We start from the raw sequence: 25,236 nt of genomic DNA, 5'->3' as shown, positions 1-25,236 counted from the left end.
ACACAAAATAAAGCTTTCTGCTGCAAAATAAAAATACCCTCTCTTCCCCTCCTTCCCCACACCTGATTAAGATATGGAAGAATAAATGACTCAGAAGAACAGGGAAATCAGGGGACTGCCTGATTTCTGATTGTGTTCATTCACCATCTTCCCTTTCTGGGACGTATTTTGAACAATTTAGAAGGGTAATGACCTCTCCATTGCTCATCTGGGCTATTCCTAGTTCAACAGTTCAAACTAAAGTAACATTTTTACAGAAAGACATCACATCTCAACAGTCTATACAGATTACTATTAATGCAGCTCTTTGTTGGCAGTCATTACCTTATGACTGCCACAGAACTTGATGTTGTAACTAGTAGCTGTCTCTGCAAGGAGCTCAGAGCTGTTCAAAATAAGTGTGGAGTTTCTTTTGATCTCTAACAGTATCTTCTGGGACAAGACACACTCTGTCCCATCTTTGGTATAGCATCTTTCTAGCTAAGCAGTCCTCAGTGCTGCCACTAGAATTCATCTGCTGAGGAAGGGGGAGGGAGGGAGGGAGAGGAAAAGGCACAGAACATCATTTTAATTTCATTTTTAAGAAAAGGGGAAGTGTTCAATTGGCCAAGGCCTGCAAATCTCCTCATCCATTTTCCTGCAAGCATGTGCATTCTCCATTCCCTGAACTGAACAGCTCACTGGTAATGCTGAGCCAGCAGAACAGCATGTTCATTCGGATTTTACTACACAGCCATATAACCTACTTTAGCCATATAATTTACATAACTATATTCTGCTACAATCTACATACTAAAGGGAAAGACAAGAGTGGAATCTAACTCTCCCCTTAAAGAAATGAATACAATCAAAACCAAACAAACAGAAAATATGGCAATTATATGTGTTCCAGACTATGAACTCCATTACCCTAATCAATTTTTTTGTGGTTTGTGTTTATTTTTATACTTTCCATGTTTTAAGAGGAGTCAGCGTACAGAATCTGAATTTTTCAAGTCCTGCTGTGTCAGCATCAAAAGAACACTGGAATCTGGAACTGAATGGTACAGTAGGGAGCTGAAATTGTGAAAGGGGAAAGGTAAAATTAACATTTGTTTGGGGCTTTCTAAACTGTACAAATCTACCACTAGAAAAGGAAACAAATTAGGGCATTCACCACAACAAGCCACTCCTGTGTCTGCTTTATACACTGCTGTCAACCAAAAATTAGAAAAAAAAAAACATAAACAAATTGAGAACCATGCTGTCCCCAACTCTTCTACCACAGATGAATGTAACAAAACCTCGCTGGTTTTGCCTCCATTTCCATAGTCAAGACTATGGCTCCCCCTAAAGGCTAAAATGAGATCCTTAATATCACAATCTGCAGCTGGATCAGAATGATCATTTCCCTGAAGCTGCTATTCCATTACATGGCATCACAGAGAGCAAGAATGAGGGTATGTGTTCCCAGACCTTATTTTCCTTATGGGGCTTGTATCTGTAAATCTGACTATGAAGTGTTTTGGAGCATGGACTGGCTTTGTGTGCTTGTTTTCTCTGTACTGGCTCAAGACTGATTTTTCTACAAGGCTCTGCCATAGTAATAATTAAAAAAAAAAGAGAATGAGAGAGAAGGCACTTGAGGTCTGTATAGCAATATAGGAATTAAGGGTATTAAAATCTTATCTGAAAATGAATTGCAGATTTGCTACAAACCAATTAATGAGAAAATATGTCTTACTGTCAGTCACATAGCTGTAAGTGAAGTGATTGGGATTGTAATGGCGCAGAGACGATTTACAGTGGCAGGAGGCTCATCAGATAGCTGGAATGTTTTTCAAAATCCAGATCTGTTAGTCCTCAGCCCCTTGCAGAAATCAGCCAATCTCAAATATAGATAGCACTGACAGTCAGGAAAGGCAAGGGATTGGAACTAACCCAGAGAAAGTAGCATCTGAAGTCCAGGGCTGCAGACAATAGAGCAATCTGTCATCACTCTATTCTCCCAAGGTTAATTCTGTACTCTGCAACACTAGTTGCCCTTCAGAAGAAGTCACATCAGTGATTATTTTTCCCTGGCAGCGCAGCAACCCTACCCAGCAAGATTACTTTAGGCCTATCCCTTTGTGTTCTATGCTACAACTGTTGTACACATGATTACACTGGAGCCTGAAATGCCTTCATGGTTCAAGCACAATTTATCAGAGATTTGGGAAGCTGGGTAGAAAGGGCACCACTCCAATTTTTCAAGTTGATGGTAGATATTTGAAATTCTGACCTACATTACAAAGGTCTGAGGTTAATAGAAGTTTGTCAACTTTTAGTTCAGACTTAACCTAGGACAGGACTCCAAGGACAGACAGCTACCTAAAGAATACTGGTACAGTCTGCTTTCCCTCCCCTGCCCCTGAGCACACACCTTTCCAAGACCTAGCTCTTTGCGCAACATGATACGTATCTTTAAGCAGGAATTCAATATTATTCTTTATATCAATTGCTTGCTTTGTGTATCTGCAAAGCCCAAAAGACCTCTGGATTCCATGACCTAATTGATTCATGAAATTATTCCAGCCTTTGGTATATTTTCAATGAAATTCATTACAATAAGTTACCCAAGAGATATCAGACTCTTAATTTTGCAAGGTTCCTCTCTCCAGTATAAATTAACTTATGAAGATGCTCAGTAAGTTCACCTTTCTCCATCTAACTGTAAGTGCATCAAAACGTATCATGTGAGAGCTAATTTTCTTTAATATGCTCCCTGGTACAATTCATCTACATTATGTACAATGCAGCGTCATAGCATGTCAACTTCATACCCTATTAGACACTGCATTATGGTAGCTAGATTGATTACTTCTGTAATTGAAGGCCACCAATAGGAATTTTTTTAATTGTTTAAATAACTCCTCAGCTTTCTATACAAAATATTTTGCTTCAGTGCCATCATGCAAGTTATTTTATTTCAGGGCACAGAATGTTGCCCAGTGAGGCCACTTCTATCCTTGCCCTCTTTCTTGGCAATAAAATTTCCAAAAGGCAGAGCATGTTCTGCACACAGCCTATATTGCCTCTTTATTTATTTTTTTCATTTTGACTCACAGACTCTTGTTTGCAAGACCTGACCAGCAATCCAGCCAGGCAAATGTAGCTGGCACTTTGAATTGCATAAACAAACTTTTGATTATTTTGTTTAGGGGGTCTGTTTCTGGTAGGGCTTTTTTGTGTTTGCTTTCAGGGTGTTTTTCCTCTTTTTTTAGTGTTTCACTCACCATAAGAATCAAGACTTTTTTTCAAGAGTCAGGTAGAAAAACACACAAGCACTTTTGGTATCATATTGTTCTTTAAAGCACTTAAATTTTCAGCTTCACTTGCTGCCCACCTCCTAAGATGGCAAAACCTCTGCCAGACAAGACCCCGTAACTTTCTGCTCCAAATTGTATTCAGCTTTTTCTGTGTCTTGACAGTGAGGTGCTGTTCAAAAGGTCTGAAAACCAGTATCTGAAGTATTCTGAAAAACTTTTCCTTTTACTTCATAGCCTTTTTAAGAGCTTCACTCCTGTCACACACTGTGAGACCAAGTACAGCTCAGGACATTGCTGAAATTTTTGTTATTGTTTTTTTACTCTAATCATCTTAACAGTTTCAAACCACAACTCCTGGATTAAGCCACCTGACTCATTTTTCACAATACAAACCTTATCAGCTTTGTGCCTGAGATTTCAAAACAGAAGATTTTCTCCAATTGCCAAACAAAACTAGTTTGATGTACTCATCCTAGAATTCTTTAAGCATCTCTGTATCTTAAGTGTGCTGTCCAGGCACTAGACAGCGTACTGCTGCTGTTTTACATTTTTCTGCTGTCACTGCTCCCTGTATGGATCATCAACAGTTCATATCCCTCCCATTCTCGGCAAGGTATTGTATGACAGAAACTGCTGCCAGCTGTCCTCAGAAATGTAGAGTAGAACTGTTAGCTGCTGCACTTATGTGTTCTAATCATATGCACAGTCACGCCTGTAATGGTTAGTGTCCAGTGGAAAGTCACTCACGGGTGACTGCAACTGCCTACAGGTCCATTTCCATTACACCTGGAATAACTAGCGCTCCTTGAAGTCCAACTCTTGTGATATTATCAGGATTCTGATGTCTCATACAGAGGCTTACTCACCATACTCCACAGTAGTAGCTGCCATCCTAATAGGTCCTGTCTTTTCCACAGACAACACAACCAGCTACCTCAGAGGTCTCTTTTATCCACACTGCCATGAACTCCAGAAGCCTTAACTAACTGTTCTGCTCTTCTCCAAACTACAAAGAAGCTATTTGTTTCTCCTCCTCTTTAGTCATCTTTCAGTCCTCTCCTCACAGTTCCAATGTCCAGGCCAGGTTGGCACACAACCTTATGACCACTGTCTGTGCAGCTGGCAGTCCAGCTCTTCATACTAACCGCAAGACTGGCCCGTCTACAAAAGCTGGGCTAACGTTGCTCTTTAGTATGTTGCTACTTCCCAGCTGAACATAGGCATAACAGGTTTATTACTCATGAGAGCAAGTAAATCAGATCAGTTTATGGAAATAAAGGTAAGACATCAGGGCATTTAGTCACTAACATGAAGCTGAAGGCTGAGGTCAGAAGCAAGTCTTTTATTTTTCTCTGCTGGCCCTACAAATAGTTCTTTGCAAACTAAATTAACCATGAATTCCAAGTGCTAGAGTGCTCCAACAATTCCCATAAAGTTACTCTGTTTTCTCCTATGGAACTCAGAAAGGTCATAAAACTTTTATATCCAGTCTTAAGAACAAATGCTACATGGATAACTGAGTGAAGTTTCACTGGCCTGTGATGAAGATGATCTAATAGTCCCTTCTGGGTTATTTGCTATGAATCTATAAACTCACCCATGAGTGAGACAGTCTGTTCCCAAGTGGAGCTGGCACCATATAACAAAAAGAAGCTAGCACTTAAACAGGGTAACTGCCAGAATGCAACTGGAGTAGTGCAGCACTTGTGCTGATAATTTTGTTTAGTCTTTACTCTGATTGTATAAAGTAATAATCCTTATAACTCTTATAAAAACAAAAACAAAACAGCTTTTGATACCTCTCTAACATTTATTGGATTTGCTTGCAGATTTGTCACCAGCAGAGTCTCTTTTCTTTGCTGGCCCAGCTGTTAATGAAAATACAGACTGAAGCAAGCACTTAACTTTATGCTGTATAGTCAGCTCTGGTAAAATCAATAGGATTAGCCAGTGTGTGAAATATTAAAAAGCTTTGTAGGTCACTGAAGAAATGGGATCAGACACTTCATCTTCCATGGGAAAAAAAAGCCCATTAAGTACAAGAGAGTATTATGTAATATGTAGAGGGATAGGGAAATACAAGCCTTCAATATAGCTCTTTGGGAGCCATAGGGACCATAACACCACCTAGTTTCCAAAAGACTCCCCAAGCCACAGGTTGTGCTGCTCCATACACTATAGGTAGCTCTCAAAACCAAGCAAAAATACCAGCTGAAGGACAAGCTACTTGGCATGAGCCAGGATGTTAAAGGTAGTTTATTTAGAGAAAAGATGCATATATCCAGGTCTCCTTGGGCCAAGAAAATGCTGGCAGAGCAATATAACAGCCTTGAGGCTTCTCTAAGCTACACAGGAATGTGAACTTTGGCCCCTCTATTAGCCTCCAAGGCTATACAAAGAATTCAGCTCAGCTAAATTGAAGAGTGTATACTCAAGACTTTCATTCATTTTCTTCCTATTTCAGCCTTTTTTCATATCATTCTATAGAAGTATTCATAGACCACATTTCTTTAGCTTTGACTCAGTTTCATAAAGCCATTACTTTTTAATGGGTAGACAAACTTTTGATGGTCAAATTCCTGTCATAATATTGAATGTGTATTGGTAAATACTGCTTGAAAAGTTACAGTGACAGCAGTGACTCCCACATTCATTGGCAAGCCTCTTTTTTTTTTTTGCCACTGGGATGAAAACTACACATTAGTTACATCCCAGCACAACCTTGAACTCCAAACATGGCCCCTAAATGTGTACAGATTTGGTCTTCAGGATATGCATTAGTGCTACAGATACCTAACGGCAATTTATCCTAGATTTGGGGATATTTGTAGCCAAAGTAGGGCTGGAGTTACAAGAGCATTGTAAAACACTAAAGGAAAAAAATATCAAGACAAACAACATGCTCAAGTCATGTCCAACACACACAGGAGCATGTACACTAAATCCAGAGCACAGCAGATGCATGTGCTCCTTTCCAGGAAATCTTGGACAGAGCTCCAGTAGCTGTGGTTATTTGTTGGTTTTAGAGATAAGAATAAATAATTATTTTCATAATAAATCAAAAGGATACCTCTAGGTCCACTAATATATCTGCTAATATGGATTCCCCATCAAAGTACTTCAGATTAATCTGAATTGCAGTGTAATACACCTTTAATGCCTTCTCCACAGCTAAAGCAGCACTGCAGCATGCTGGGAGATCTGCAGCTATGTCTCACAGCATTGCGATGTTGTGTACTGCTCCCTGTGTGATGACGTGCCCCTGTGAAAAGAATGGGGCCCACTGTGGATTTTGAAGAGATGTTGGAGATCAGCTTATTCCCAATTATTTCCCAAAAGAGTTTGCTGAAGCATGACCACAGGCCTTAGCTCTACTCACTGATATACTCACCTTCTGCTCTAACTCCTCCACTTTTCCTCCTGTTCCCTTAGGTTTATTTTCAACAGTTACAGAAGTTTTATGCTGAGCAATTAAGCTGATGAGAGTTTTCTATAAATGTTCTTATTTTCCCAAAATAACTGCATCTACTAGACCTGTGAACCAGACTAAAACACCCTTTCACTGGCATTCAAAGGCAGAGAACAATACCATATATGGAAGCACTGTATATTGCCCAGTATAAAAAGACTTTTCCATAAGCCTTTTTCTGATATGATACTGCACATTTCAACAAAGGGACCCACTGCCCACCTCTTTTCTAAAGAGTGGCCAGTGTACTAGAAGCCACAACAAAATAAATCAAATTCTTACCTAGTGAAAAAACTAAAGCAGTAAATTAACCTTTAGATGAGAGATACATCACAATACAGAATACCAGATTAATCCAATTCAAAGCCATCCATCAATTTAGAAAGGGAAAAAAAGCACTTCTTACTCTGGATAATTTCTTTTGCTGAAAAGAAGTTTTTTCATTGACATCTGTAGAGCAAATAGTTTCTTCGTGTCTGTCAGCCCTGGGATATGTCTAGAGCAGAAGGCATAAACACACCTCAGGCCCCAGAGGCAGAAGGTGCTGGTCAATAAAGACTAAGCTTTATTTCAGAAGCTGCACATGCATATGGTAGGTCTTAGATCCAAGCACACTGTCCATCTCAGCAGTGCTGACTAGCTAGCTTCATCACAGCAGAGCTTGGACCTCCCTCACCTGAGGAACACAGATGGGTCCTCTCACCACCTCTGCTACTGACAAGGTATTTTCTGATTTTGGGCTGGATTATAAGCTTGCTCAGCACAAAAACAGCTTACTCAACATAATAATAGCATAATCAACACCTGATGTTGGCAAGAAGCTTCTGCAGTGGCTCTTGCAACAGGTTTGCAGGGTTATATTCAAACAGAAGAGAGTATTTTAGCTTGACAATGCTGTTCTATAAATTTGGATTCTCATACCATCTTATTTTGCTAATCTTTGTAACTGATTAGTTTGCATACAAAAATCACAGTTCGTTTGGCACAAGATCTCTGTGCCTGGCTGTTTGTCAGTGCTTTGTGCAATATTATTAATCTCTGTTTTCCTATTAGTATTCACCACAGCAAGATGACGAATGACACTGAAGATGAGTTTATCTGATATGATTTCTTACTTGTCTTCACCTATTTACTGTGTACCTCATCTTGTTTCATTTATAAAAGACTGAAGACAAAAAGGAAAGTTGTAATAATGAGAAAAACCTAATTAACAATTTTCTAAATATGAGCCTGATGCAGTGTTCCTTTGAAAACATTCCACTGACTTCAAAAGACACTGAACAGGCCCCTGGGAAGGTTAAATGCTTCTGGCATATCTAATACTGCAGTAACACCACTTAACTGGTCCCCTCTGTACTTTGTATTTGGTTTATTTTGGGGCTTCATGGTTTACAACGTCTGCCCATAACATGCTAACATTTGCTCCTCTTGCTTGCTTTTCAGAAATATCACAACCTCTGTCCATGCTGACAGCACATGGCAATCCTGCTTAAGACTCAGTCTGCACTCTGACCTCAATAAACAGCAGTACATTTGTGATCCAAAAGTGTTCAAGAACCAATTCATTCTTGTCAATCCCTGAACTGCCAGGAAGGTCTCAATATTTTGTGACACACAGCTTAACCCACAACTGGCCCTGACCTCTTTTAAGCAGCCAAGTATGCAGACTATACTTCAGTAGTATCTGTAGAACATGTTTTTCTGAATGTGACAATGCAAAAAAAGTCACACGCAAGCAATTTTCCCCATTACAAGATGCAATACAGCCATCATCACCTTAGGACTTCTGTTTCCCAATTTGTTTGCAACTCTGCAAAACATGTCATTATAGCTGAAAAAAAAACCAAACCAAAAAGCAGAATTCCAGAAAGCATTCAATTCACCCTCCCTCTCCATAAGCCCAGCTTTTTAATTATCTAGCAAGAGAGTTAGTAAAACATCCCAATCTCCTTAAAAGGATCCTCAGGCTCCAAACTCATTATCAGATAGCTTTTTATCTTTAAGTGTCAGCAATTTAAACTCCCTCCAGTGTTGTAATCACCACAGCAATTATAGCTCCACGGTGCAGCAAAGTTTTAGAATGCTACAGACTTGGAGCCCACTGCTACCACCACAAACACCACAATACACAGCCACTGCCAGACAGCACCACCCTGGGAAGCTCAATCCACTTACTGGAACAATCTTTAAATAGCATTAGCTGGCAGACAGCATTTCCTCTAACTCATACTGCAGCAATGCTAAGGGTTTGTAACACATCCTCAACAGAACTTCGTAAGCCATCCTATAACTGGGTCTTAGTTGTAAGAGGTTCAACACTCAAAGGGCGCTGAAAAAGACAGCAGAAAAATAAAATAAAAGGGGAAAAATGTACATTTTTTGAGATATTGCTTGAAAAATAGCTTCTTTCCTCCCATAACCATTACCCCAAATAACGGAGAATATTTTAAAATATTCTTCTTGATCAAGAATAGTAAGGCAGAGATGGCAGCTTCAGACTCTGAGGCAATCTTTATGGGAGATGTTTCAGTCACACAAACCTGAATGGTGAATACGAAACAGTGTAAGATGAGTTTGAATTAGGCTTTCTCAAGCTCTTAGCACACACCAGGTAAGATTCAGGCACATATACAATTTGGTTAGGCTTCAGAAGTAGCTTCTAAGAGCCAAATACTTTTTAAACCTGGATGGTGTATCTAGATACCAATGAGTGATCTGGTTTTGCTTGGAAATCTGACCCTCATTAGATTCAATAATCACTCTTCCAAATGACACGAGAGGGAAATTCAATATAAATTATTTTGAAGATCTGAAAGGTTCTCTCCCAGCATGGTAATTACTGTGTTTCCTTTTCTGTTAATGACATCTCTAGAACTGGCAACAGAAGCAGTAGCAGAGGATTAAGTAATTATGGAGCATTAGATGCATTTGAAGAGCAGGGTCACAGAAAAAAGACAGAAGGAGAAACGCAAGTGAGCATGCTGAGAGCTGATCATCAGCCTGAAAGATATAAAATATCTCCCCCTACTCACAGCTTGTTAGCTAAAAAAGGACAGCGGCTCACAGTACAGATCAGCTACTCTTTATTGTCCCCTTCTGGAAAGCTACAGCTTTTATGGGTAAGTAAAGCTCTTGTTAACTATAGATAGATATGGTCTCTAATATCCAATTAATTTTCTCTCACGTAAGAATTGTAAATTCATGCAATAGAAACAGAAAACTAATTTTGGATTATTTAAATATAGATGTGTAGTTCTTTGATAAATGCATTACTACAGGTGATGGGAAATTCTTCTGTGCCCTACTTCAAATACTTAACACAAAGTCACAATTTGTTTAAAGAACACTGGCAAATTAAGAGAATGTCAATGAAAAATAAAGTATTGGAAAGTTATTAATTCTTACAAATGCAAGTGTTTTGAAGGGAACTAAAATTCCTCACACTATCAACAGTACAACATATGTCAAAGCAAAGCTACTCACGTATGTCTTTGCATACCTATTCCACTATTCAGTGCTACTGAAAATACTGGAACTGCCTTTCAGAAGTCTGGCCTTTGAATATTCTTCTATATGACTCAGCTCGTAGCCTAGGAAAAGATGGAGTCTAAGCCCTTAGCTTTCTATGTAAAAGGAATGACATTCATACTGGATTTCAAATACACCTTTGAGACTTCAATTTTCATTATTCTCCAGATTATTCAAAGGCATTAGGTAACTGGATCAAAGGGTTCAGCCTTCCACCTTCATTCACATGATGGTAATAGATTCCACAATTAGACCTCATGACATCAGTGGAACTAATCTTAGTGCTTCTCCACATGTTTAAAGATGAAATGATGTGTCTCTAAGTGCAGTATGACAACTTAGCATCCATTTAGAGTAATTACCTTCCTAGTCAATTAGATCATTATTCAAGTGAAGTTAAACATCTCAGTAGTTTTAGAACATGGATAAAAATCAGGTCAAAATTTAATTTAATAGCACCTTACACAGAGAGATGGGCACAAAACATAGATGGACTAAACCAGTATTAGACAGGCATCACTTCTGGCTAAACCAGCTCGATTTGTACAGAATTATTTCCATAGGAATGTCTACTGTAATTCAGGTGGAGATAACTCAACTTGGATTGTTTCTTCTGTTCCTACACAGTTCACATGTACTTGTATTACCTTCCAAATGCTCTGTCGGGGGGCTCCTCAATATTTTGAGATATTTGATGGTTGTAGCTCAGTTTTTATTCCCATTTCTCTTAGGACTCTTTACTGCATGCATCTGGTCACACAGCGCTGTTTCTGGCTCCCCCTGTATGAAAATGCAGACAGGAGAGTAATGAATGGCAAACAGGAACCCATGCACTTCTAAGTACAGATTTGTCAAACTTTCATTTTCAAAGGAAACATTCATTTGTGTAAAAACCAAGTAAGAATTCTGGCAATTTTTAGATGTAAACTGTGTAAACTTTCCATGAAAAAAAGAAAAAATAAAATTAAAGGCAGCCTGGACAACATTATAAATTCTCTGTATGTGAAATTCTCAGCATTCCCCAGCTTCTTGCCCATTGGCTTCAACAGCACTATATCCTTAATACATCAATACCATACAGAAATCCCACAGATGCTGTTTTTAATTCAAGCTGCACTTAAATAAACTGGAGTCAACACAGCTTGTTGCTTTCCTGTACCTAATGGTTCTGTAGAATTAGAATCTAGACTGCAAAGTCAATAAAGTTATCCTGTACAAGATGAAAAATGGGAGACAAGATTCCGAACAGCATAGTTTTGAGGTAACTCATTGTCTCTCAGCGTTATTTCAGCTATATGTTCTTTGTGAAACAAAGCTCTTGCATATGAGGAAAAACAGCTCTTAAAGGTTCATACCCAGTAGCACTTCACTATCTCTTTCTTTCCTTCTTTGTTTCTAAACGTTTGTTTGCACCACAACATCACATCACATCACTCTGCTTTCTTACAATCCAAGTAACTTTTAATATCCATTCATCTAAAACTACCATTCCTGTACTTTCGGATCCTGTTATTTCCGTTACAAAAAAAAAAAAACAACACTCTAAATTAAGTATATAAAATATGGTGCCATAAGATATTATATTTCTGTATATTAACTGGTATGGGGACTTTGCTAGGGTCCTTTGTAAAGTGGAGTGTAAAATTAGTCACCACTTGTGACCAGTCACCAGCTGGATTTAACTCCATTGACCACCACTCTTTGGGCCTGTTAGCCCAGCCAGTGCTTTACCCAGCAGAGGGTGTGCTCTTCCAAGCCACGAGCAGTCAGTTTGTCCACGAGAATTCGGTGGGGAATGGTGTCATAGGCTTTTCAAAAGTCTAGGTAGACAATGTCCACAGCCTTTCCCTCATCCAATAGTCAGGTCATCCTGTCATAGAAGGAGATCAGGCTGGTCAGGCAGGACCTGCCCTTCATAAACTCATGCTGACTGACCTGATTCTCTGGTTGTTCTCTGGATGGCATGTAATGGTTCTTGAGATGATCTGTTCCATGACCTTCCCTGGTACCAAGGTCAGACTGACAAGTCTATAGTTTCCCAGATCCTCCTTTCTTCCTTTCTTGTAGATGACAAGACACGATGGGGTCTGGACACCACTAGTTTCATTGTGACTGTGTATAGTCCCCTAACATTCACCTATGCTCTCAACAGACCATTTAGCAGGGATAATTGAGGACTGGGTTGAAGCTTTGATATCAATGCAAAGGCTTCTTTTTTCACAGCTGTTCTTCCACTTGGCTGAAAAAAAGCCCTTGCAGGAGCTGTCAAGCCAAAGGAAATTAGTGTTTTCTCTGCTATGGAGTCTAATTGGTTTTGCCTCCACTGACAGCTCTTCAAGCTAAATTAGAGGAACCAGGGAAATTATACTGAATGCTATTTGGCCTACTATGGCCTACTTCCCATATGCACATAATGACCAAAGGGAAGGTTTCTTTAATTCACTTTATGCTGCAAAACTACAGAATGTGAGCACACAGCAAGCCCATCACATAAAACAATCTACTGAAGATGTACATTAACTGAGTGATCAAAGGCACCTTTAGAGACCAACCTCGCTTACAAGAAACGCAGAAAACTACATCTCCAGTGAGCAAGCAAGACAAAGGGATTTCTTTCACTTCCATAAATGAAGTCAGTCAGGCTTTCTTCTAACTTATCTCACTGACCTGTTTGAGGTTATCCTAAGTTAACCACATTACTCCTCTTATGTGTTTTCAGAGCTCTGCAGCCATTTTTTCTTGTTGACTCTACAGGGCTCAGCATCAGCCACAAGCCAGTATGATCTAGTTTCCACTCCTACCTTTCCCTACATACATATTCTGTTCTGCAGACCCTCCCTGGTGGAATTCAGGTATCCAAGAATAAATTTGCACATCCCCTCCCTCTCCCCCCGCCCCCCAAAGGCTTCTTCCTCTGAGCCTGCAAATATCTTCTGTGTGCAGCACAGCTTTCTCTTTATATTAACAAAGAAAATGCTTTTGGTAATGCACTTACAGCTTTGCGCTTCAGTCATTGCACTGTGAAACTAACCTTCAGCCATGTAATTCCCACCCAAATAATGCAATATTTCTACATCTCCTTGAGCTGCTTACATTTTCAAGTTCCTTACTCACTTATACTTTGCTCAAGTTAAAACTATGCACAGGTTCTCAAATGATAAGCATTATCAGTAAAATCCCTTCTTGCATCAGCACACTCCACTCTTTTTAAATCTCTCAGCCATGCAATCAGCTTGTCTTTCCCCACTCAGGGCAGTCATATTGTTAGGAAGTGACCCACTCTGTCTACCCATATGTTTTCCAATACTTGCTCTGAATAGGTCTGGAAACAAATCTGGCAGCAAAGGTCAAAATGAACTAAGCTTTCTGTACAAGCTGCAGGCCAATGAGCAGATAAGAATGGAAACTCCTCAAAAGTAAAGGGTGAGTGGTGGTGATCAACATCTGAAAGATTAGGGAACTCCCTCAAACACTTTCTGCTCCCCATTCCCTTGCAATGCACTTATGTCTAATGGCTAGAGTTCATGCATTAAAAATTCAACAATCTGTATGCATGTGGTTGTCCTGGCTGGTTTATGACAAATAAGAGAATTTTAGACTTGGACTATAGAAAGCTTCCTTAAATCCTTGCAACTAATAGAGAACACTAATGCAATGACCCTGTCAGGCTTAAATCCTGTTTCCATCATCCTTTCAACCTGCAACTCAGCCTAAACAGTAAAAATCTCTTCTAAAATGATCAGTAAGGGTCAAGGCAATCAAAAAAGGCTGAAAAAGCAATTGGCAAAGGCTATTTTTTGCAGACAACACAGTGAGGTTTCCACTATTTCCCACTTTTCACAACAGGTTATATTTGAAGTATGCTTAGCAAGTGTACCTATTTGACCATTTAGATTGATAATATTTACCAATAGTCTAGACCAGGAGAAAAAAATATTGGGGAGAATATGGTCCTTTTCAGATTCTGAGAGTGGGCAAAAGGAAAGATTCCAATTCCCAGATAATGACATGAACTCCAGCCTTCTAGGACAACCTGGACAAGCCATCCATTTCTACTCCTTTCCTCCTTGAAGAGAGTTGCTGAGGGATACAGAGGAAAGAAAGATACAAAGGCTGTCTATGCCCATGTCCCAGTTTGAGCCACGAGCTGCTCAGGGCAAAAGGACAGAGAGTATTTTATCCCAAAGGAGTAACTAAAAACACTCACACAGAATTGGAGGTTAGATGAAAAATACTACCTTAAAAACAAAACAAAACAAAACAAACCCCAATAATCTATGAACAAAATAACAACCAAAGATATAAAGGCACAAAGGAAATATATACAGAAACCAAAATCAACCTTGGCCGAGTTCTCTGCCTGGGCCTACCAAGCTTCACTAGGGCAAAAGCCCTCCCCCACACTAAGCTTCAATAGGCCCAGAAGCAGGCCAAACTGCACCCCAGCTCCAAGCACGGCCCCCCAGGCCTCAATGCCTCCCCGCAAGCCAGGCCAACTAGCCCTAGTGGCATAGCTAGAAATTAGCTTGCTGCAAAGGCCACAGTAAGCCTGCACTCCCCCACAAACCAGAGATAACAGGAGCTGCACACACTGGCAGAGAAGGGAGGAAAAAAGAGAAAGAACAGGTTGTGATATCCGGCTATATAGAGATTGCAGGATAATGGGATGGAATAACAATAATCACAACATCCTGTGCCTCCCTCTAGACTGTCTAGCCCTCGGAGATCTTTTTATCTCTATGGTAGGACAGTTAGTCCTCAACCTGTAACAGCTCACATGACACTGGTGACTGGACAGCCTAGGCTGAATTAGTGTCAGGTGTCATTCCAAACAACATTTTAGATTTCAGCCCCATGCTGCCGTACACATTGGATCAAGCCTTAAGCTCTGTTCAGCTTAATTAAACCAAGGACATTTCAGTGAATATCCAAGAAAGCAAATAAAATAGCTGTCTCTAGCTTTCAAGTTTTCAAAATATTTCTTTGCTCTTTTCCAATCTTAATAAAGCAAATGTGTCCACAAACTAGAATTCATTTTTCATCCACAGATGTTTACTGTCAAGTAACTTCCACAAAGAAGTTGTTACAAAACTTTAGTCAAAGGCATCCTTAAAAATCTACTTTTACTGTGACTTCTTTACTCATGTCTATTCTGTAGCCATAAACTAAAACAAGAGTGAAAGACAAAAGTCAGGTGAGGTGTTCTTCATAATTATATCCACGTCATCCTTAGGATATTGGTTTTAAATTCACTCCCCAGCTTCTTTATAATTTAATGATTTTTCCCCCTACATCTTTTTGTCATTGAATGCAGTGACAAATACACAAAACATAGCTTTTAACATGGCCATAAATGGATTTTTCATGAAGACATAGATAATAGCTTATCTGATTTATGGCACAATTTTCTTGCCATGATTTCAAAAGTCTGAAGACATGGAGAATTTGTTCCTCTGATACTTTCTTCATATATACCCAGATAAGACAGTTATATTGGAAAGAATAAGTCACCCCAGTCTCAAAATAGTTGCATGCCTTCCTAGCGATTTAATATAACAATTCACCACTGGAGAGATTAAAAACAACTTTTCCTCAAATTGAAGTTCTCCTCCCTTCCCGAATAGGGCCACTTTTACTTCCCCTTAGTTACAGTGAAACTGCTATAATCATACAGCTGCACTATCCACCGTCAGCACAAGTATTATTTGCTCCTAACACATATACTTAGCAGCCTTTCCAGATGTCTCCATTTCCAATTTACAACTTACTAATGTTTCATAGTCTCATAGTTTCATTCAGGGTTGGAAGGGACCACAAGGATCATCTAGTTCCAACCCCCCTGCCATGGGCAGGGACACCCCACACTAGACCAGGCTGGACAGAGCCTCATCCAGCCTGCTCTTAAACACCCCCAGGGACGGGGCCTCGACCACCTCCCTGGACAACCCATTCCAGGGTTTCACCACTCTCATGGTGAAGAACCTCCTCCTCACATCTAGCCTGAATCTCCCCACCTCCAGCTTCATTCCATTCCCCCTAGTCCTATCACTACCTGAGATCCTGAGAAGTCCTTCCCCAGCCTTCCTGTAGGCCCCCTTCAGATACTGGAAGGCCACAATTAGGTCACCTCAGAGCCTTCTCTTCTGCAGACTGAACAGCCCCAACTCCTTCAGTCTGTCCTCATAGGAGAGGTGCTCCAGCCCTCTGATCATCCTTGTGGCCCTTCTCTGGACATGTTCCAGCACCTCCACATCCCTCCTGTAATAGGGGCTCCAGAACTGGACACAGTACTCCAGGTGGGGTCTCACCAGGGCTGAGTAGAGGGGGAGGATCACCTCCCTCGACCTGCTAGCCACACTTCTCCTGATGCAGCCCAGGATCTGATTGGCCTTGAGGGCTGCAAGTGCACATTGAGAGCTCATGTTGAGCTTTTTGTCCACCAGCACCCCCAAGTCTCTCTCCTCAGGGCTACTTTCCAGCCAGTCACTGCCCAGCCTGTATTTGTGCCTGGGATTGCCTTGACCCAGATGCAGGACCCTGCACTTGCTCTTATTGAACTTCATGAGGTTGGCCTGTGCCCACCTCTCCAGCCTGTCAAGGTCCCTCTGGATGGCCTCCCTTCCCTCCAGCGTGTCTGCTGCACCACACAGCTTGGTGTCATCAGCAAACTTGCTGAGGGTGCACTCAATGCCACTGTCCATGTCCCCCACAAAGATGTTGAATAAGACAGGTCCCAGGACTGATCCCTGAGGGACTCCGCTTGTCACTGGCCTCCACTGGGACATGGAGCCATTGACAGCCACTCTTTGGGTGCGGCCATCAAGCCAGTTCCTTATCCATCTAGTGGTCCACCCATCAAACCCATGTGTCACCAGTTTGGAGACCAGGATGTGGTGCGGGACAGTGTCAAAGGCTTTGCTCAGGTCCAGGTAAACGACATCAGTTGCTCGCCCCTCATCTATTAATTTTGTCACCTGCTCATAGAAGGCCACCAGGTTAGTCAGGCAGGATTTGCCCTTGGCAAAGCCATGCTGACTGCTCCCAATCACCTCTTCACTATTCTTTTGAGCGAGTAGTGACTCCAGGAGGATCTGCTCCATGATCTTTCCAGGCACAGAGGTGAGACTGACTGGCCTGTAGTTCCCTGGTTCCTCCTTCTTACCCTTTTTGAAGATGGGGGCAATGTTTCCCCTTTTCCAGTCTGTGGGGACTTTGCCAGATTGCCAGGACTTTTGAAATATAATAGAGAGGGGTTTAGCAACCTCATCTGCCAGTTCTCTCAGTACCCAGGGGTGTATCCCGTCGGGTCCCATGGACTTGAACACTTTCAGGTTCTTCAGATGATCACGAACGTGATCTGCACTTACAATGGGCAGTTCTTCCTCCCCGTCCCTGGCTTTGACTTCCATAACATCAGGAGTGTTTCATTCATTTGTTACAGTTGGTTTATATGGGAGATGTGTGGACCAGGAATATTTTTTTTTCTTATTTCAGGGAAGAGCATTAAGAATGCTGTGAAAAAACAGAGGCTTATAGCTACATGATTTTGCAAGGAGCCACACAAATAAGAATGCAGGTCAACCTTTTCTATTATTATTAAATTGCTACACAGACTCAACAGCTATTTTCCAGTATTATGATTTGAAATTAGACTTTATTCAAGACTCTTCTTATGCCTTCCAGCTATTCCTGACTGGCAGAAGTCTAGTAACAGTTTATTAACGTGGACTCTTATACCTCAGCTGTAACTCAGGACACACTCAACAAAGAGTGCTCTTCCCTGGCCTGGGGATGATTTCAACAGGAAAAAACATGAATGAGTTATTTTCTCTCACAGCGCAAAATTACTTTGTGGAATTCATCACCAGTTTATGTTCTGGAAGCTAATTACAGACAAGTTAAAAAATAAATACTTCCATGAATTTAAATGCAATTAAAGAAGATGAACCATCCAGCAAAGAAAATAACTAAGGAGTTGATCACTACAAGTTAAGAAAGTATACCAGGGAAACGATATGTGCTGTCTTCTCATACTCTTCACTACACTGAGCTACATGAACCCCTATTGTAAACAATTACCACATCTTTATGTTCTGGAAAATCACACTGACTTGTTTTCCAGCACTGAATAATAATAATAGAATAATCTTCTAACGTGTATTAAAGATATGTGACAGAAGAACATATTTAGCCTGTGAAATTACTGAAGTAAGAGGTGGCAGCAGCAGACACACAAAGCTATGCATTTGCCTGGAGTAAGTTGGTTCAAACCCTCAAATTAGATCATGACAACTTCACACTACTCATGAAACAAATGGTAATAAATAATATTAAATGTATGAAAAAAATATAATTCCCAATACACAGGAAGAAAAACCCAAAAATTTTTAGCATGCACTTTCAGAGGGGACATAACATGACACTAAAACATAAAGGTGTGTAGGATTCCTTACCACTCCCTGAGGACTTCATCAGTTAAAGCTTCTGCTGGGAATTGACACAGTGACAAAAATTCACAAGTGTTCACACCTTGTGGCTCTGTCCCTGATGCAGAAACAGATGAGATTTCTGCATTGTCATTTCTGTTCTCATTAGGAAGAGAAAAAAATTCCCACACTGCCCCTTTTGGATGGGGGGGACAGACTCTTGTACTGTTTGTTAATTTCAAGTATCTGTATAAAATTGTAAATACTGTATATTTTGTACATATTCATTGCATTCCATTGTAGAGTGTAGTTTTGCCTGTAAATACAGCTTTCATTTGCTTCCAACTGAGCTGGTCTGGCAAAGCTAATGCTGGGGGAGGAATTTCAACCACACACAGCCCTGTGCTCAGCACAGCTTAAGCACAAGCCCTATGAGGAGAGGCTGAGGGAGCTGGGATTGTTTAGCCTGTTTAGGAAAAGAGGAGGCTCAGGGGAGACCTGATTGCTCTCTACAACTACCTGAAAGGCGGCTGTAGCCAGGAAGGGATTGGTCTCTCCTCTCTAGAAACCAGCACCAGAACAAGAGGACACAGTCTCAAGCTGCACCAGGGGAAGTTTAGACTCGAGGTGAGGAGAAAGTTCTTCAGTGAGAGAGTCTTTGTCACTGGAATAGGCTGCCCAGGAAGGTGGTAGAGTCACCGTCCCTGGAGGTGTTCAAGAGGGGATTGGACGTGGCACTTGGTGCCATGGTCTAGTCATGAGGTCTGTGTTGACAGGTTGGACTCGATCTTTGAGGTCTCTTCCAACCTTGGTGATACTGTGACACAGCAAATGCCAGGTTCCTGCGCCTCTCTGCTCAGTAGGTTATGCACAGATTTATATGTGAATTTACAATCTAGTTCTTCAGCTCAGGAGAAAAGCCTTTTGTAATTCAGTATCCTAGTATTTTTTACATTCAGACTCTGCAGGTAATCAGTAAGAAAGTAAAACTGGAGCTTTCCAAACCAGAACCCATGTCCATATGTACCATGATTTACTAAATTTGATCAACAATAGTCTGATAAAAATGCTGATTCAAGAGAACTGAAAATATTCCTTGAGATCATGTTTGTTCTGCTAAAATCCCCCTCAGAAGGCAGGCAGGCACTCCCGCTGCATGACCAGCTGGCTGGCCTGGCTGGCTTCTTTCCACTTGCCTACCAAGCCAGCTGGGCATCAGGCCAGTATATCAGGCAGCTGCTGGCTGAGCAAGAATGACATTTCAAAAAAACAACCCACTGAAAGAAGTTGTTCTGTTTTGCTGAAGTTCCACCATGTCGACACTCTGTTCCAGCATGGGATAAAACAAAAGGTCAACAACCCAGAATTTTCCACAACACACCCTTTTCTGTCCAATTTTAGTCACAGTCTGTATGTGTGCTGCTATTATTGCCTTTCAACAAAAAACTGTGTCTTACAGCAACTGCTTCAATTTCTCTTCAAAAGGAGTACTGGAGAACTTAAAGCTGAGTTACATGTTGACTAATTTAATCAAGCTTTTATAACTAACATGCAATGTGATAAAATTCTGCATATCTGCAAAGAGGATTCAGTATTTTTAAAGGGCTACAGTTAAATGCTACCTTCTGCAAGATGTTTATAAATATAACTCTTTTGTCAGCAACTTGGTCAATTCTGCTGCTTAAAGTACTAATTTCACAACACTACATACTGTAACCAGAGGGAAATTTTACAAAGACTTAAGTCATCCATCAACAAGGCCAAATGCCAGGTCCTGCACTTGGGTCACAACAACCCCAAGCAACACTACAGGCCTGGGGAAGTGTGGCTGAAAAGCTGTCTGGCAGAAAGGGACCTGAGGGTTCTAATTGACAGACAACTGAATATAAGCAAGCAGTGTGTCTAGGTGGCCAAGAAAGCCAATGGCATCCTAGCTTGTATCAGATACACTGTGTCCAGCAGGAGTAGGGAAGTGATTGTCCCCTTGTACTCAGCTGTAGTGATGCCACACCTCGAGTATTGCGCTCAATTTTGGACACCTCAGTGCAAGGACGATGTGGAGGTGCTGAAGTGAGCGCAAAGGAAGGCAATGAAGCTGCTGAAGAGCCTGCAGAATAAATCTTAAGAGCAACTGAGGGAGTGAGGCCTGTTTGGTTTGAAAGAGAGGAGGCTGAGGAGAGACCTCACTGCTCTCTGCTACTACCTGAAAGGACATTGAGGAGAGGCTTGGTGCTGACCTCTTCCCCTAGGTAATTAGGGATAGAACAGGGGTGAGCAACCTCAAGCTGCAACAGAGTAGGTTTAGAGTGGACATTAGGAAAAGAATTTTCATGGTAAGAGTGGTAGGCATTGTAATGGGCTTACCCAGGGAGGTGTTTGAATCACCAACCCTCATTGTGTTTAAAGGTCATTTGGATGTGGTGCTTGGGGATATGGTTGAGGGGAGAACTTTTTAGAGTAGGGTTATCAGTTGGACTTGGTGATCCTGAGGGTCTTTTTCAACCTGAATGTTTTGGTGATTCTGTGATCATGCATGTAGTCTTATTCTACTGATCTACTACCACTATATCAACCCAAAGTAACCAGTAATGTAGAGAGGTCCACGTTATTTGTACAACAGCCTCCCCCTGTTTATGAGATCTGCTCAACTTTTCATATAATATATCTTAAATTATATTAGAAATAGAGTTGCCTCAGTTTCCTACTTGAAATAAGAAATACTGAACTTTCCTCACAAACTTTTAAACAGATTAATCCAGTGACCTTTCTAAAGATGACATCTTGTTTAAAGCACAAAACCAAAATATTGTTCTTAAATAATGGCTTTAATATTTTTAAGCCAAGGACATTTCCTTTCTCAAAAGACAGTAACAGATGTTAATTATGTTCTACTTCCCCTTCTATAATTTATCCTCTCTTCAAAATGGGTTGAGACACCTCTGGTTCCTCTGAAATTAATTTCTGTATGCACCAAATTAATATATTTTCTTATTAAAAAATAAAATTAAAAAATTATGTTAATAGATGCATTAAGGAAAGAGGAAAGAATGGATCCACAAAGAGGTGGTGAATGGTGCCACATCCAGCTGGCAGCCAGTCACCAGTGGTGTCCCCCAGGGATCAGTGCTGGGCCCAATCCTATTCAATATCTTTACTGATGATCTGGATTAAGGGGATTGAGTCCACCATTAGGAAGTTTGCAGATGACACCAAGCTGATCTGTTAGAGGGTAGAAAGGCTCTCCAGAGGGACTTTGACAGGCTGGACAGATAGGCAGAGTCCAACATGATGGCATTTAACAAGTCCAAATGCTGCACTTTGGTCACAACAACCCCATGCAGTGCTACAGGCTGGGGTCAGAGTGGCAGGAGACAAGCCAGGCAGAAAGGGACCTGGGGGTAGTGGTTGACAGCTGGCTGAACATGAGCCAGCAGTGTGCCCAGGAAGGCCAATGGCATCCTGGCCTGCATCAGAAATATTGTGGCCAGCAGAAGCAGGGAAGTCATTGTGCCCCTGTACTCACTGGTTAGGCCACATTGGGTCACTCAGTTTAAGAAGGATATTGAGACACCTGAACGTGTCCAGAGAAGGGCAGTGAGGACAGTGAGAGGTCTCAAGCACAAGCCCTATGAGGAGAGGCTGAGGGAGCTGAGATTGTTCAGCCTGGAGAAGAGGAGGCTCAAGGGAGACCTTATTGCTCTCTACAACTACCTGAAAGGAGGTTGTAGACAGGTGGGGGTTGGTCTCTTCTCCCAGGCAACCACAAACAGAACAAGAAGACACAGTCTCAAAATGTGCCAGGGGAGGTTTAGACTCGAGGTGAGGAGAAAGTTCTTCACAGAAAGAGTAATTGGCTATTGGAATGTTCTGCACAGGGAGGCAGTGGAATCACCATCCCTGGAGGTGTTCAAGAGGGCACTGGACATGGCACTTGAAGCCATAGTTTAGTTGTCTTGAGGTGTTATGTAATAGGTTGGACTTGATGTCTGAGGTCATTTTCAACCTTATTGATTCAATGATTCTATGATTCTTTTGGAGGCAAGTAATGCTCAACTTCTCTCTCTTTAAGCATATTTTTAAGCTGGCAAGAAGCTCAATAAAGAAAATACTGTTAACGCATTTCCATTTCTACAAATCTGATACAGCTTAAAGCCTAAGTTATCTTGGGATATGAAATAAGGTTATCTGATGAAGTCTGAAGGGCAGAATAAAGACTGTTGTCACAAGAGAAAGTCATAATTATAAGAGGTTATTCCATATATCTGTAAACAATCTAAAAGCAACAGAATAGTAAGAGATGTTTTGGATTACTTTGAGTACTCAACACTAAAACTGACTGTAGAGAGTTGCAGAAATATCTCATCATCCTGTACAACCTGAGACAAAGAGGCATGTGAATTTCAGCATTTGTAAAAGCAAGACAATTTAAATGGGGAAAACACAGCCTGACTGTGAATAATGGTGTGGTCTAAATTAACCCACTCTGCCCATAGACATTAAGACATTTTGAATAGCTGCACACAACACATTCTCAAATAGATAAAGGATTAAAAGAGTCGAAAAATAAATGTTACAATCCCTGTCTTGAAAACACATGAATTTTAACTCCTCATATATATTAAAAAAAAAAAAAAAGTTAACTGGAAAAAAATTGAGGCAAGTTATCAAAGATCTTGTAAAGAAAATATTAATTGGAAAAAAATTACAAAGAAGTAATATTATATAAAAAAATCATTTAATCATTATAAGGGCAAACAGTGAAGGATCACTCCCTTCTTTTACTACAGAAACTCAAAGGCTTTGAACTTTTTGGTAGATAAAAAGTATCTTCCTCTTACAACCATGAAACTGTGGAACTTAATGTCACAGTGTGTTGTGGAGATCAAAAGTTTGATATCTCTTAAATTAGTAATTAGATACATTCAGGGAATAGAAGTCCATGAAAATTTATTAAGTACTCTGATGGTAAATACTAGGGATATCTTTAAAGGACAAGCTTCCCTGAAACCAAAGGAGAAATACATTACTGTATCAGTTTCATCCTTCTGTTCTTTCAGTGCTGGCTGTTGGACACTATCAGGAGTACACAACTAGTTCAACTGCAAGTGCTCTCTTTATGATAGAGGTATTTAGAAATTACAAGCTTGATTAAGGTTGTCTAATTATTCCTCTTTCTTCCCCACCTCAAACTCTGACACAGTTTTTATACGATAGTTTCTTTTCCTAGACCAAGTTTATCTCTGCATGTTTATGCCTGCTGAGAAGTGGAGCAAGCCTTTGTCCTCATGATTAAATGATTTAATAAGCACATTTAGATCTGGACTTCTCAGATGATGATCTTATGGTCTGCTAGTGTCACTGTAAAGAAATAGTAGTAACAATTCAAATACATTCCATACTGGCTCACCATGGTTTTCTATCTCATGCTCTTTAGAAACCCTAAGTCAGAATCTGGAGTACCTTGGGCTCTGTGAAGATGACACAGAAGCTGAAGATCAGATCCTTGAAAGTCTGAATGGGATTCTCCTGGCTCTTAATGAAGACAGCTAAGTATCACTTCAGATCACTATTTAACCATTTGCACAATCTAAGAGCATTCTCTGGAGGTTTTAATCTATTGTGATAAAGTATATTGCAAGAAATTATTGCTGCTGGAACTATAGCTGTCCTCAGCCTGTTCTGTTGTTTTGTTTGCTTCTTTTTCTTCTTTGTATGCTCACATATCTACCTGTGACCAGATAAAGCCACTAGTCACTAAACACCTGAAACTGCAGCGAAAGTCCAAGTGTATTATCTTGTTTGCTACAAACTCCCAGGAATAAATTGGAGTGTCAGGAATTTAAGTAATTTGTGGTTTCCTTACAAAAAAGTCTTTAAAGTCTGTGCACACAAACCACTATTTATTTGAATCTCCTAGCAGATGGTGATTTACTACCCTACAGACAATTAGGTATATTTTAAATGAAAAAAAAAAAAAAAAGACAGACTAAAGGATTTGACTATTCTAATTACTAGTCTAATAAACAGGTGTTGTGCCTACTTAGAAAATTGTTAAACTATACCTCAGGAATAGAATCTTTATCCCCGACTTCCTGTGCCGTATGCAAGCATCCTTTTATAGTCAGAGAAGATAAAACTGCTTCCCTCTTTTGCTTTGCCACCTGTGATTCAATTCAGCATGAAGCAGAATAATCTGCTGGAACTACACTTGCTGCAACTCTTCCCATATATTTGGGCTGAGACAGCCTTTGAGTACCTTGTTAAATAGAACCTTGGATCCCACATCCATTCAGAGCTCCACGAAACAAAGCAACACATAAAAAAGTTGCAAACCTACCGCAGGTATTATTAACATTCTTATCATTACAGAGCAGAGATCCTTCAGCCTACTCAGAGAGAGTGGGATCCTCTTAACTTTAGCAAAAATCCTGAAGGGCAATCCACGATGTGCAGTGAAAGCAGCCCAGGTGCTTTCAGAGATAGCCAAGAATGGTACGTTGCACTAGAGTGTTACTACAAGGGTTAT

General features: G+C 40.6%; 2 protein-coding genes across 9 annotated transcripts in view; one reads left to right on the top strand and one right to left on the bottom strand.

The window, feature by feature from the left end:
- SH2D4B (SH2 domain containing 4B) overlaps positions 1-25,236 on the bottom strand; it is a 109,246-nt gene that overhangs the window by 62,307 nt on the left and 21,703 nt on the right. For 5 of the 6 annotated variants that reach the window (XM_068139969.1, XM_068139970.1, XM_068139972.1 and 2 more), the window contains one exon: positions 10,932-11,064. The gene's annotated coding sequence lies outside the window, so the exon portion shown is untranslated. Of the gene's footprint in view, positions 1-10,931; positions 11,065-11,639; positions 11,655-25,236 lie in introns of those variants that run through there. The other variant, XM_068139973.1, reaches the window with a different exon arrangement.
- LOC137441943 (rap1 GTPase-GDP dissociation stimulator 1-like) overlaps positions 9,707-25,236 on the top strand; it is a 35,924-nt gene continuing 20,394 nt past the window's right edge. For 2 of the 3 annotated variants that reach the window (XM_068139967.1, XM_068139965.1), the window contains exons 1-3: positions 9,707-9,875; positions 24,145-24,255; positions 25,080-25,202. In XM_068139967.1, the coding sequence (XP_067996068.1) occupies positions 9,872-9,875; positions 24,145-24,255; positions 25,080-25,202 (238 nt within the window). In that variant the 5' untranslated portion in view covers positions 9,707-9,871. The remainder of the gene's footprint in view (positions 9,876-24,144; positions 24,256-25,079; positions 25,203-25,236) is intronic. The other variant, XM_068139966.1, reaches the window with a different exon arrangement.

This window comes from Melanerpes formicivorus, unplaced genomic scaffold, assembly GCF_026170545.1.
Source record: "Melanerpes formicivorus ecotype bairdi unplaced genomic scaffold, bMelFor1.0.p_v2 SCAF_6, whole genome shotgun sequence".
Classification (NCBI taxonomy): Eukaryota; Metazoa; Chordata; class Aves; order Piciformes; family Picidae; genus Melanerpes; species Melanerpes formicivorus.
Note: the sequence above shows the minus strand (reverse complement) of the source record. Positions and strands in the feature narration are given on the sequence as shown.